Source organism: Cyanistes caeruleus, chromosome 1 (genome assembly GCF_971803275.1).
Source record: "Cyanistes caeruleus chromosome 1, bCyaCae1.hap1.1, whole genome shotgun sequence".
NCBI classification, from domain to species: domain Eukaryota; kingdom Metazoa; phylum Chordata; class Aves; order Passeriformes; family Paridae; genus Cyanistes; species Cyanistes caeruleus.
The window spans coordinates 7,787,414-7,801,810 of record NC_141701.1 but is presented as its reverse complement, the minus strand read 5'-3'; the positions used below and the strand labels follow the sequence as shown (position 1 = coordinate 7,801,810).

At 41.4% G+C, this 14,397-nt stretch overlaps 1 protein-coding gene across 2 annotated transcripts in view; it reads left to right on the top strand.

Annotated features, from left to right (window-relative positions):
* Positions 1-14,397, top strand: part of LOC111925156 (uncharacterized) — a 31,878-nt gene that overhangs the window by 14,890 nt on the left and 2,591 nt on the right. Inside the window, exons 1-2 of one of the 2 annotated variants that reach the window (XM_086878275.1) lie at positions 1-13,197; positions 13,603-14,397. The exon at positions 1-13,197 is cut by the window's left edge and continues 14,890 nt beyond it. In XM_086878275.1, coding sequence (XP_086734401.1) covers positions 14,155-14,397 — 243 coding nt within the window. In that variant the 5' untranslated portion in view covers positions 1-13,197; positions 13,603-14,154. The other variant, XM_023921556.2, reaches the window with a different exon arrangement.

The following is a 14,397-nucleotide window of genomic DNA, read 5'->3' as shown; positions in this document are numbered from 1 at the left end:
TGAGTGGAATGGTTTTTCTTTTGAGATTGACATGGTGAACTTGGAGAAGTTTTATGATCACCAGACAGAGGCAGAAATTATGATGAAGGAATAAAGGTGAGGAGAAAATAATAATTTGAATTATTGCCTTAGGAATGGTCAGAGAATGGTTTCCAATGGTCCTCAGCCCATGAGAAAATTCCTGCCTCATAGGGCTAACTAGATTCATATGTGTGTGTGGAAGATTTCATGTGCCAGATTTGGAGCATTTTCCACGTTCTTTTCCCTGAGGAGCTCTATCTGTTGACATTATAAACAAGCAAATACTGCATGTATACAAAGCAGGGAAGAAACGAAAACAGGATGCTAAAAAGAATCATGTTGTAATGAGACTTCTGCTTCACAGTGGTACTTAGTATCTGACTTTTAAGCAAGACTGAAGGGTTTTATTTTGAATTGGTGAATATTATTTCTAATAGTGATGTGATATTTTTGTTCTTTGAAATTTCATACTTGCTGTATCTGACAGTAGATCATGTGAATGGGATGAATATCCTTTACTCTTAGAAAATTCTAAAATAAGTTTTACCTGTTCTGACCAATAACTACCAGACAGATAAAAGATAATTCCTTTATCTCTTCCTCCATCATCTTCCTTCAAAAAACTCCTAAACAAAAACTAAGTCTGTGTGAAGGAGTCACTTAATTCTTGGTGGGACTAGAAAAAAGTAAGCAATTCTATTTACAGCTACTTACAGTTCAGAAAATTTTTAAACATGAAATGTTGTTATTTTACCCATGGCATCTTCCCAGATTTCACTTTCTCATAAATATGAGATACAGTTATGGGAAAGAATACTCCCAACTACAGCCTTCATTTCCCCAAACTTCAGGTGGACTCTGCGTAGGAAGCTTTCTCTGTGCCATGTTCACACACAGGCAGGTGGGAAAGAGTTCTGGCAGACTTTCAAACAGCTTGGGCTGAAGCTCACTCTGGGATGGAGGCTGTGAGTTGTGTTGGTGGCAAAAACTTAGCAAAGATGGTTACCTTGGGTACAACGCTGAGCTAACACACTTTGTGGGTTGGATTTATATCACATATGATTCTTCTTTCTGCTCTCACACAGGGTAATTGTCCCCACCTAAACAGAAAAAGAAGTGGTCCTTTGATGTGTTCCCTGCTAATATGAGTCACACCTTATTGTCTTTCCAGAAGAAAAATAATTGCTGCAAGGGAGACTTGAAGGTTGTGAGGCAGCTCCTCTGTTGGTCTTTTCCAAAGCTTGTTTGACATTGGAAGGGCTGTATATCCAAACAGGGGTACACTGGAAAACACAAACTCTTTGGGCTGTGGTAAGAGAGACAAGTGGCAGTGAGCTTGCCTCAAGTGTGTCACTCTGGAAGGCCACTTTGTCATATGCTGTGAAGAAGTTACTGGGCATCACTGCAACTGCCTCCCTGTGGCATAGGCACTTGCTGGAGAATTTTTTCAGGTTTATGAATTGATTCGATTTAATTTAATTTATAACCTGCAAAGATGTCTTGTGTCTTCCTTGGGTGGTGTAGCCTTTTGTTTCTGGTACCATTACTTCTTGAATCTCTGAGCATTGCTGACTTTCTCCTTTATGGAAGGGGAATAGGGAAAACACTCCCTCTCAATTCCCAGGCCAACAGCCTCAATGATATTTTCAGGTTAGGAATCACATCTCATTCTGTTATTTTATTACCCTTTGTGACTTCTTCTTTTCACTGTTTTACAGGTAGGGGCCACCATCATTTCCAGGCTTTGTTATGTTCCTCATCAAAATTATCCCCACTGTTACTCTTACATAAGCCTGTCACTCCAAACCCCCATTCGCCCGCCCTGGTAACTGCTTCTGCCTCTTTTTCTATAGGTCTTGCCATACTCAGAGGCTCATCAAGCACATTTCCAAACTTCCACCCACCTCATGAGCTGCATGCCAGGGATTTTACAGCTCATTTATCTTCCTTGCCTGGCATTGCTATTGCCTGCAATCAGGTGTGCTCTCTGGGAAAAAAATGATAAGAGGAGCAGGCTGTGACTTTGTGGAAAATCTTGTTTGCTCTTGCTGTTTCAGTTGTTTGGCAGCACCTTTTTTCTAACCTGAGCATTGATGGTAAGAGCAGAACAACTTCATGCAGTCACCTGTTTTGCCAGTGCCTTGACTCAAACCTGGCTTAATAGAAGTTTGTGAGATTCATGGGCTTTGATTTAAGAAGTCACTGGAATTGTACACTCACTGTGCCACAGATGAGCGGACAGAGCTATCAACTGTTTTTTACTTCTAGGAATTGAGGTGAAATCCAGCAACACTAAGATCACCACTCTCTTTTCCTGGAATGGAAATAACATTCCTCCCATGCAGCAGAAGCTACTTCTCATCTTTCCTTAGAGCCAGGATATGGAGTGATGAAATCACAGGCTCTGTTGTGTCAAATTGGCATGTTACACAGGAATCCATGTTCCCTGGGATCCACACCACCGTACCAAACAACGAAGTTTTCAATCAATACCTGAATTTTATAGGGAAACACTGTGGACTGCATTGCTCAGTCTCTACCTGGCACACTGTTGATCAAGGCCACCTTGCCAGGAATGGGGCTCCAGCCAGGCAGGCTGGCAGGACTGGCACTGCAGCAGCTGGATTTCAGATCTCATTCTCATGCAACCTATGTACAGCAGTTGCTTTCATCCTTGCCCTTAACTTCTGTTTGCTCAATGAAAGCAGCACGTAGGCAAATAACATTTTGCATTTTAAAAGAGTTTTAATTTGTATCTGTTTTCAAAGTACACACCAAGGCTAATGAATAGTCACTCCATTCTCTAGGATACACAGGAACAACTGCCTAAAATTAGCATTAACTAGCTGAATTACTGAGTACTCCATCTGAGCTTGGGGTCTTGCAGCAATAGGTTTAGGATGAGCAAGTTGTGTGAAGCTGGCATGGGTTGAAGTAGTTGCCATTATAACTGGGGAGAGGTGATCAAAGAGTGACTTCCTTCTTGAGGTGCCACAGCTGAAGTTGCAGACCCAGTGGAGATCCATAGTGAGCAGTTGATCTTCAATGTTCATGAGTTCCCTTTGCTTCCTGTTTCAATGTTGCTACAATTCCATGTCTCACTTATTAATTTGATTTTACTCATTGCACTGTTCCCACTTAGAGCATGGTCCCATGAATTCTTGCAAAAGCTGACCGGAGGAGCTGGAATGACACACTGGAGAAGGGAAGGACTGGACTGAAAGTAACTGAGAGCCAGTAGGAACCTCTTTATCACGAGATGTGTTTAAATACTATCTCTTTCTTAAGAAAAGCAACCTATTCTGTCAAGGGAAAGGGTATTTTGGTTCACCTTGATAACTCAAGGGATAGGCTGGAGAGAAGGGATGGACAGTCTTGCTTTAGGGCACCTTCATCTCTGAAAGTAGAAAGTATTTAAAACCTCTTTTATTTTGCCCTCTAACATTATGCCAGTGACCTGATAAGGTCCTACCTGAGGGGCACATCCTTACATGATGGCAGGAAGTCTAGAAGATGGGTTCTTGAAACCCTATGTCTGTTCCAGGCAGTCTTTAACACTCCTCTGTGAAGAGGAATTACCATAAGAAATTTGCAGTAAGTAGCATAATAATTTTGGTAAAGGCTCCTCACTGCCCACAGGGCTCCATTTCTGCGCCTATTGGCATCACATACATGTTGACAAACATTTAATGTGACTTGAGCGTGAACAAAATGTACCAAATTTGTAGTTCTGAAGTTGTGTCCTGATCTCCTTGACCTGAAGTCCACTGAGACTATTCTTCATGTGGGCTTGTTTTTCAAACCTGTTACAGAAAACGGGTAAAAAGACCCATCTAATTTTTGTTCTGGCCTATCTGCTATGCTTTTTACTCAGGGATAGTTTCTCCTGAATTAGATGGTTGCTTTCATGCCTTAGCACTGGTCTACTTAAAATTTGATGGATAAAACCAACTAATTTCACTAAGGCACTCTCACCTGATGGATGATTATTAAAAATGGTGTCAAAACCTGTAGAGGTTATGGTGCAGAAGTCACATTTCCTTTTTGCCATAGTTTAATGATGCAGAAATATTGAACATCATTTCTTTCCAACTTTCTTGTACTTCCTGTGCTTCCCAAAATGAAGTCATGGTATCTTTGACCTGAGACAGACCCATTCTGTGACCTTGCAAAATCAGATTAAATAGTAAGAGAACCAAAGTTTCAAAAGCATGTTCAAAGCTACATTTAAAAAGCTGCACACGATGACAACTGCTAAAATACATGGAAACTACAGATTTTTGGAAGGCAGAAGTTTAAACCACATCAAATTAGTGGCTGTTGTAAGAAATTCCAGTCTTAACCAGCCTCCAGTGATGCCTCCAGCAGGTTCATTGCTGTGTATATTGACATCCCTGGAGACGAATCCCTTATGGGATATTTTTGCACACCACATTACAGGCAAATTCCAGGACACTCTGTCTGTGCTGGGACATCAGCCAACTGTGTGCCCCCGACAGCAGGACACTGACCCTGAACCAGCGCATCCAGCCTTCACAAAGTTTCTGGCCTCTCAGCAAAGCAGAATAAACTTATTTTGCCATTACACAGCTTCTTCAGTGGAACTGATTCATCTTTTCCATGTGTCTGCCCACAATATACCACACAGTCAACTTCTGACATCTTAAGGGCATCTCAGTGTCCCACACTTTTAGAGCAACCACACAGTAAATTTAATCTCTCCTCCACTCTGTCTGGAAGAATTAGGAGGGAGGAGGCGTATCCAGCCCACTTCACATCTCCTGGGCCATGAGGGGGTTTTCAAGGTTTTCTTCTGAAAGAAGAGTGCTCACAGTCTTATTCCCCACCTTTGCAATGAACACCGTTCAAGCATTTCCACATTTCCCTCAAGTAAGGACACTCATTTCTCCTTAAATCCCCTATAAAAGGCCAAGAAATCCCACAAAAGGCAACGCCAAAGGAAAAACTCTTTTCCCCCTTTGCTCTGTGTTTGTTCACCAATGTCCCTCAGGAAGGTTTGGCAGATGGGCCTTTGATGTGCCGGCTCTGACAGCCCAGCCTGGCCCAGCCCTGCTCAGATCCTCAACAATCCCTCCCACGCACTGCGTGAGCTGTGCCAGCTGCAGCAGCCTGGCCTGAGAGACACAGAAACACATTCATTAACTGAGATTAATAAAATATGGGTAGATGGAGAGGGGGTAGATTTTAGTCCTCTAAACGGGTTAAACCTGCAGGGCTGCTTAAGACTCAGGTTTTATTTCTTTGGTCACTTCCAAACTCTGAAGGGAGGATTTTGTAGTGAAAGGGCTGTTAAAGGTGTAAGCTGTAGAAGCATTAAGAAGAAGCAGTGAGAAGAAGCAGTAGAAAGGAGGGGAGGATGGAGATACTTCCTTCTCCTTTGAAGATGCCAGTTGCTGTTGTCCCTGTAGGGATTCAGGGAAATGTTGGCAATTCCATACTTGTTTTCTGTAAGCAGACAGGAATTTATATGGTGGAACACTCAGTATTTGATTTAGTCCGTGCTCCATTATACCTGGAATGGGATGTCTTAGTATTTCCTGCATTAGAAAGTATTATTATGTCCATCAAAAGGAGGCAAAAAAAATCTCTGGTTGCAGAGATAGCCTCTAGCAAACAGCATTGCTTTGTGAAGTGTAGGAAGAGATGTCCTCTTCTTTTTCCTTAGGTGAACATTTCTTTTTTGGAAAGATGAAACACCTGACTCCTAAGCTAGCAGAAATGTCCAGCTACAGATCAGAACATTACAATATTTCTGTTGACTAAAAGACCTTGTGGTCTGCTAGAACGTGCTGCCTTTCTCTGTGGCCTGAGGTCAGCTAATTCATAATCATCAGAGATTAATGACTTGCTCAGGGCTTGTAATTTCCTATTATATTGAAGAAAAGGTAAGCAAATGGATGGTATTCAGGGTGTCAGAGTGTAACATTAATTTCATAACCACATAAACCACACAACTTTGTGGATTCATACTCTTCTGAGATTAGGATTTTGAGCAGGAAATGAAGAGAATGGAAGAACTGTTAGCTTGCTGATCAACCTTTTTCCAAGACAAAACAGTGTGTTCCTGTTTTTAAATATTTCCATATGAAAGGGAGGAAAATGTTAATCTCTTCTGGGATAGTCTTCATCTTTTCAGCAGATCTCAGGCAGATTTATAATCTTTAAGAATGTCACCCTTAGGTTATAAAGTTAATTTATTTTAGTTCCCTAATTACATATGAGATGTGCTCAGTTTACAAGTTAAAACCTGGGATTTTTTTGTTGTTGTTGTTGTTGCTGTTGTTGCTTTTTGATGGTTTTGTTGTTGCTTTTATTTTTTTTTTTTACTATGCTGGCTTTGCAAACTCTTCCTGGAACTAGACAATAAAGAGTTTTTCTGTTTCCAATGCTACTTCTAGCTATATCAGTTACCCAGGGTGTGAGAGGAAGGTTTGTGAGAGGAAGGTTATATCACTGGCAAAATGGGAAGCAGGATAAACTCCTGTTTATCTCTGTTCAGTTGCAGTGCATTTGTACAGTGAGTTAGAGAAAAACTACATCATAAGACAGATCCTATGAAAGTTGAAACTACTATAATTTATGCCAGCTGCCCAGAGACACTTGCTGTTATCATGTTATACTAACAAACATTAAAGTCCTGAAATACAGAACAGCATAACTCTGTCATTCGGAGAGACCTTACTTTACTGCAGCTGAGCATCTGGCCCTGTGAGCTGATTTCATGTTTCCAGTTGGAGTCATTATCTCCTTGGCTGTAGGAACACACATCCCATGCTTAAGCTTGAATCCAGAATGTTTGACTCAGTGGTAATATATATAAACCCTGAGAACTATTGAACATCTTTGTGCTTCATAAATATTCTGATAGACCTGGGCAAACTCCCAAAGTCCTGGCCTAGTATTCACTGCAATTTAATTTATGGCATGTATTTCCCCCACTATTCCAGCAGCTTAGTTGAGAAATCTGGAGGAAGCACCACCAGGATCAGTGAATTTTCAGAAATTCACATCTGGGGATGGACATGACAGATTAACTTTAATAGATAACATGGAACACTGGTTAACTGGTGAGTGTGACAAAGCCAACTATTTTCCTCACCTTTCTGTGAAGTCTGAAAAGATGGCTTCAGTCAGTATGCTCAGCCTGACAGGTGTGATGAAAAGAGAAAAAAAAAATCTAATTGGAATCGAGGCTTGATTCTCACATCTGTGGACATACAAAATACCTATTTCTCTGTAAATCCTGATTTTGTCAGCAGATCTGGGTCATAAATGAAAGGATCACAGGGTTCCTTCCAGGAGCTGAGCCATTGTTTGTCATCTAAAGAAAGTTGGTAAATCCTTTACAAAGCAAATATTGTAATTAGATGTTTTATTTTTCCCACCTGCAGTTCATTGTCCAGGCTGATCTTGAGAAATCCAAATAGTCTGTTTGAAGTTGAAAGCTTGAGACGGGAGAGGGGAATCAGGTACATAGAGATTTTTTCACAAAGCTCCTCCCTTTATATTTGATAAAAAATAATTTACTGCTTTGCTTGCATTTATGGCTGCTTGATGGCTGTTTTACAAACTGAACTAATATGCCTGCAGAAAGCTTGTGACAGAGGGGCCAATGCATAGCTCCTGATTGCTGCTCCATCCCAGGCATGGTGCTTTTATTTTTGATAAATGTATGTCTGTTTAAACTAATGACTTCCAAACACGTGTGGCCAGGTGCACTGGTTTTGGATGGGGTAGACTTAATGTTCTTCATAGTAGCTGGGATGGGCTCTGTTTTAGTAGTGTGACCAAAACATTACTGATAACACAGGAGTATTTTTGTTATTGCTGAGCAAAGCCAAAGACTTTCCTGCTGCTCACCCCACCCCACCAGAGAGGAGGCCAAGGAGTGCACAAGGAGCTGGGAGGGGACACAGCTGGGAAAACTGACCCTGACTGACCCAAGGGACATCCCACACCATATGGTGTCATGCTCATACAAACCTGTGACCAAATGTCCCTAATTTTGCCCATGACTCATTTGCTTTGGCAGCATCTGGAGCAGCTAACTGGTTCTATGGATACTTGAAGTGATTGATATGAATTGCAGAAGAGGCACGGCAGGGGGGTAAAAGAGTCAAGCCCTGCACTTCCCCTGATACACAGCTGTGAAGCCAATGCCCTCTGCAGCAGAAAGTGAAAAGATGTAGATCTACAAGCACCTTGTTATCACCCAATAGTGAGGATAGACGGGTCACATTTTATTATAGCTGGCAGAGATACAGAAAAGATCTCCTCCCTCTCATCCTGCCTTGCTTTGCCTTTTGACTGCAGTGATGGAGCAGAGAATGCAGATGATGAGGCGTGCGTGTTGGTCTTACCTGCAATGGGACAGATTCTGCATGATGTAGGAACCCCATTTAAAAAAAAAGATTGCACTGCATAACATAAAGAGAAATAATAACCTACAAGACGGCAAAACTGAGCAGAGCTTGTTGCGAATGTTGTCACAGCAATCTCCATCTTCCTCATTTGTAGGGAATTAGCATCTGACCTGTCCTGTCTCTGTCTTCTATGACAGCAGAGTGGATCAGTTTTACATTAGGGCAATATTTTGCAACTAAGATTGAGATTTCTGCTTTTTTTTTTTTTTTTTTTTTTTTCAACCTTCCATCTAATGTTTTTTGGGATTTTGAGACTCAAAGAAGGCCATTTCTGCATTTCTGAGGAAAGGAATTTACCTCCTTTCATATGCAGGTAAGTGGTTTTATTACTAGAAGAAAAACATCATGAAATGTGAAGCTTACTGTTCAGCTTTTTTTTAATTTTACTTTTACATCTATCAATATTTGTGTGAAATCTGTAAAACCTCAGAAATGCTGCAAGTTTGATCACAGTTACAAGCTAGATTGCAACTGCTCCACTCACAGCTCATCAAGGAACTGAGTGCTGCAGGAATGGCTCAGAAGTAACCAGCAAGAGCTGGAAAAGGGAAATAATCTGCCAGCATGAAATTCTAGTGGTACCATTACAAAGGAAGTGGCCTTTTCAAACAGGGAAAGGTGGCTAAGGAGTGCCATGAAAGTAAAAGAAAACCTGCAGTCTTCATCTTTGCAAATGCCTGATGAAAGATGGACAGAAGCATGGACAAAATGGAAGATGGACAGAAGCATGTGTGCAATGGTAGCTGGTAAAAAGGAAAACACTGTATGTATGTGCAGGGATTGTGTATGTGTGCATATATGGGCTCAGATGGAACCATAGAATTACCTAAGTTAGAAGGGTCCTACAGGGACCATCAAACACAACCATTCTCTGGCTCTGCACAGGACAACCCCAGAAATCAAACCATGCATCTGAGAGCATAGTCCAAACTTCTTGAACTCTGTCAAGCAGGATGTGGAGGATCCTTGAGCTTGTTGACTTTGGGAAGGGGCATTGTCACTGGTTTCCTGTGAGTCTGGAGCTATTATGCAAGTGACATGCCATCCTTACGGAGGTGATTGTGCAAAGAGAAGTTTTCATTAACCACAGCAGTGGCAGTGTCTGGTGTAATGAGCTTTATAAAACCTGGGCAGTTAATTCTCCCATGAGACTGAAACCAGTCAGGGTCATTTTAGGGAGCAGAAAGAGTAAAGCCAGGAGGAAATGCATTTACTTGGTTTTAATGGAGTGTTTTTTCAATCACTTATATCTCATCAGGCTGTAAAGGAGAAAAAAAAAAATAGTATTAAGGCACTACACGGATCTACTGTATTAAATTGACCCAAGTTCTATATCTTTATAAAGCTGCAACACATGGGAGCTCTAAGAAGGAATGCATTCCTTCATGTCTGCAGCATTTCTCTTCTTCTCTTTTCTATTTTTTTTTTTTTTCCTTGTGTCTGTAAGTGTGGCTCATTCAGCAGCCAGTGAGGTAGTTATTATTAACACAGGAGAGCTGGAGTAGTTTACTGAAAATCCTGTCTTACAGCAAATGCAAAGCAAAGGTTTAGGTGAATCAATTTGCTGTTATTATGGTGTCCTTACATGGTCTCCAGCAGAAAGCTCTGTTGAATTTACAGTTACATTTTGTATCGCTTTGAAGTATTAACTACTTAATTCTACTGGTTCTGCTGCCGATGATAAACCAGATGTTTTATCACAGGCAGCGGAGTGGATTCTTACAGGTACTCATGTGCCAGCTCCTATTCATTTCCGCAGGAGCTGGGTTTATCTGCTCAGCTGTATCCAGAAAATGTATATGCTGTACTTTGAGCTCAAACTGATGCCAAGATTTTGTTCGTTTTAAACTGCATCTTGCATGAGGGGATGTCTTCCCTTTAGAAGATTTACACCTTCAACTCCTGGGGTTATTAAAAACCCCAAATAAATTGTTCATTGCTTCCCTCACTTTTTAAAGTTTTATTTAAATAACAAGAGCCAAAGGTAGAACTATCTTCACGGAATCATCATCATGCTTTTTTGCACTGACTTCCATGGAACGTTAAACCAGCTGAGGACCTAAAAATCTATAAATATGACCTGAGGACACATTAAGAGACAAAATTCCCAAAGATTGCATTCTAGACTAGCCCCACACCTTGGGTCTTGCATTTATTATGAATCTTGTTAATGGACATTATTTATTAGAAATTATAGTTTTATTTAACTTTAAATATTAGTATTAAACTCTTTTTTCAATGTTTGGCTTTCAGTAAAGAATTTCAATTTGAGATGTCACAAAAATAATAAAAATTAAACTTTCTATATTTTCCATTCCTTAAATATTTCTTTGCATAAAAAAATACTGTTGTATTCAAGATAGTCTTCTATTGGCCTTTCAACCAAGTTTTAGTGGATTTATTTTCACATATTATACTAGATATCAACAGTGATCCCTTAGCTCAAGTTCTAAAAAAGAACTATGGGAACTCATTGGCTTGGGGAAAGAAGGTTTTGGGTTTTTAACATGTCCTATAGTAAATGTATATAAATTAGAGGCTGAGATACAGCATAGATGGCAAACCCTTCTCCTGCCTGCTTTGCCCAGAATGAAAATTCCCATAGACACTGCACAGACAGGAGGAAAAAGTCAGTATGTCAAAAGGAGAAAGAACTTACGGGACTTATGAGATTTGTAACAGACAGTGCTTATGTGATTTATAACCCTTCTGAACTTCTGAACTTCTGAACTTCTGGTTTCAAGGTCAAATCCTGCTTAAAACTGGCCACACTTTGCACAAGAATCTGGAAAAGATGCAACTGATGAATTCAGGGGTTGGAGGTAGATGATCTTGAATGTCCCTTCCAACCAAAGCCATTCTATGAATTCTAAATGTCCCTTTACACCTAAATAGCTCTTGTGGTTCTACAGTTTTGTATCAAAGGTAGTGAAGAAGTCTTTTTTTTCCAGGAGGAAATGTGTGTGAAAGTTACAGTGTACTTGTGAGACACAGAAAGATGGAGGAAAGAAAAATGCTGCTTTGAAATCAACTTTTCTTCCATCTCATGGGTCTAAAAGCACTGACAGTTTTGATTTTGGGACTTAAATTATATCACAATGGCTGTTGGAAACTGCAGACGGAAATGTCAGTGTTGCTGGAATATAATAGTGCAGCGCCAGTAAATATCTCCGGATTTAGCTCTCATGTATTCTTTTTTTTATTTAGTATTTCATCAATAACTTTGTTGTACATGCTTTCACACAGATAGTTCATTTCTTTCAAGGTGGTTTTACTGCCTAGCAACCTTATAGAAATAAATTTTGGTGTTCTGTAATAATGGCTGAAAACAGTGGAGCTTACATTAATGCAACTTTCGTATTTTGAGAGGTAGTGACTGAAATGCCATGGCCTTTTTTTTTTTGGCCAGAATTAATTGTAAGAGGAAAAATGTTTTTAAAGACCTAATGAAGCTGATTGGTAAAGAATCAAGTAAAATATGGCTATTAAGTAAATCATCCTACTTACATGGTAACTTTCACAGATGTCAATAGGAGATGGGAGTCCACAATTTTTTTGTGCATTTTAAAATGCTCCTTTTTTCCCATAAGAAGTAGTAAATTGAAGCCTTCTGGAAAAGAACAACACCAAGCATACTCTGCTTTGCACTTAAATCACTCAGCCCCCAGAGTAGATGGTTTTCTAGTGTGAATGACATATTCAGTCTTACAAAATTTAAGTGTGAAACTGCAAACACTTATTATCAATTTCAGAGCTTACTTCTCTAAGTAGTTCCGCCCAGTAGTATTGTATTTATTATTTACAAGCAGAAATGATGTGCCAAGTAGTTTCTAGAAGATCATTCTTGGGTCAAAATTTGGTCTTACAGAGGTGACTGCAGACTGTATAGGACGGTAACTACTAAATGATAGACTCACTGAAGTGTCTGACCATTTGGCAGCATGTAACAAGGTCAAATGACCTTCATATTCAACATAAACTTTTTAGAATTTTGGTCTGAACTTTCTGATACTGAAGGAAATCAGAGGGAAATCATAAAACCATGCCAGTAAGACACTGGGATTCTTGTATATCTAGGCTCTACTTAGTTCATGTTCAGTCCCTGTCAACCTTTTCTTCTAGACAGCTTTCCAGCAAATCTGCCCCCAGCCTGAAGCAGTGCAAGAGGTGATATGATATGATATATGATATGATATGATATATGATATATGATATATGATATGATATGATATATGATATGATATATGATATGATATATGATATGATATGATATGATATGATATGATATGATATGATATGATATGATATGATATGATGGCAAGACGCAGTCCTTGGTCTTTCTGAAACCTCATTCCACTGGTCTCGCACCATCAATCCAGCCTGTCCCCATCCCCTCACAGAGCCTTCCTAATGATCAGCATGCTGACACTCCCACCCACCTTGTTTTGTCACAAATTTACTACTGAGGGTACACTCAATGCCCTTGGCCACATCAACAGGACAGACACTGAACAAGACTGGGACCACCGGACACTGCTAGTGACCGGAAGCCACCAAGATATGGCACCATTCCCCACCACTGTCTGGGCCCAGTCCCAACAGTTCTTAACCCAGCAAAGATTGCCCCTGCCCAAGCCCTGGGTTGATGGTTTTTCAAGATTGTGTTATCAGAGACAAAGGCTTTGCTCAAGTCCAGGGAGACTCCATCCATGGCTGTTCCCTCAGCCCTGAGGTGGGTCATCTTCTCCTCAAAGGACATCACATTGCTCAGGCAGGATCTGCCTTTCCTAAACCCACTCTGGCTGGGTCTGATCCTCTGCATATCCCTTTTGGACCGTGTGATCCCACTCACGATGATCTGCTCCAGAACCCTGCTAGGCCCCAAGGTCAGGCTGACAGGCCTGCAGCACCCCACATCCTCCCTGCAGCCTTTCTTGGCTGTGGGTGTCACATTGGTACTTCCAGTCACCTGGGACCTCCCTGAATGGCCAGCACTGATTATAAAGGAGGGACAGCAGCTTAGTGAGCTCTTTCACTGTCTCCCTGAGCATCCCTGTAGGACTCCCAGCCAGGCCCATAGACTTGTCAGTGTCTCAGCGGCTGCACAGGTCACTGATGGTTTCCTCCTGGATTACAGAGACTCCAGTCTGCTCCCTGTCCCTGTCTGACAGCTCAGGGGAAATGCTCGACATCTGCATAACTGGTTTGGCTATTGAAGACTGAGGCAAAGAAGGCATTCAGTATCTCAGCCTTTTCCTCATCCTTTGTGACCATAATCAACCCTGCACCAAATGAAGAATTGAGATTTTCCTTGTCACTCCTTTGTTGGTAATGATTTAAACAAACACTTTTTATCATCTTTTACAGTCGTGGTCAGATGAAGTGATAACAGAGCTTTTGCTTTCCTGGTTTTCTTTCTACATGAGGTGGGCCCAAGGTGGGATGGGCGGGAAAAGCAGTTTGGCAAGGCTTCTTTTTGGATGTTTAGGGGAGGAACATAAAGTGGGACAAGGGAGTGCTGAAGGTCATTGGAAGAGGAACAGGCAAAGGCAAAGTTGAGGGGCAAAGTCCTGAAAAAGGCCTCTGTGACCAAGGGGTTCTCCATGTCTCTCCATGACAAGGGGTGGCCATGCCTACCAGGCCTTTATGACCCACGCTCGCATCGTGCCCAAATGCCATTGTGACACGGATGCCTGCGGTGACGTGGAGGACTCTTACAGGGCCAAAGCCCTCACGTTGTCACTCCCAGGAGAGCAGTGCTCTGAGGAGGCAGCAGCTCTCTCACGAGGCAGCAGCTTCTCTGGAGGAAGCAGCTCTCTGGGTGCCCTTGGCCAGTGTTCGTCAGAGCACTGCCAAGATGTCAGATAGGCAGGAGGTGAACGCCCAATGCAAATCCCGTGAGGGGCAGCCGTTGCTGTCCAAGCGGCAACAG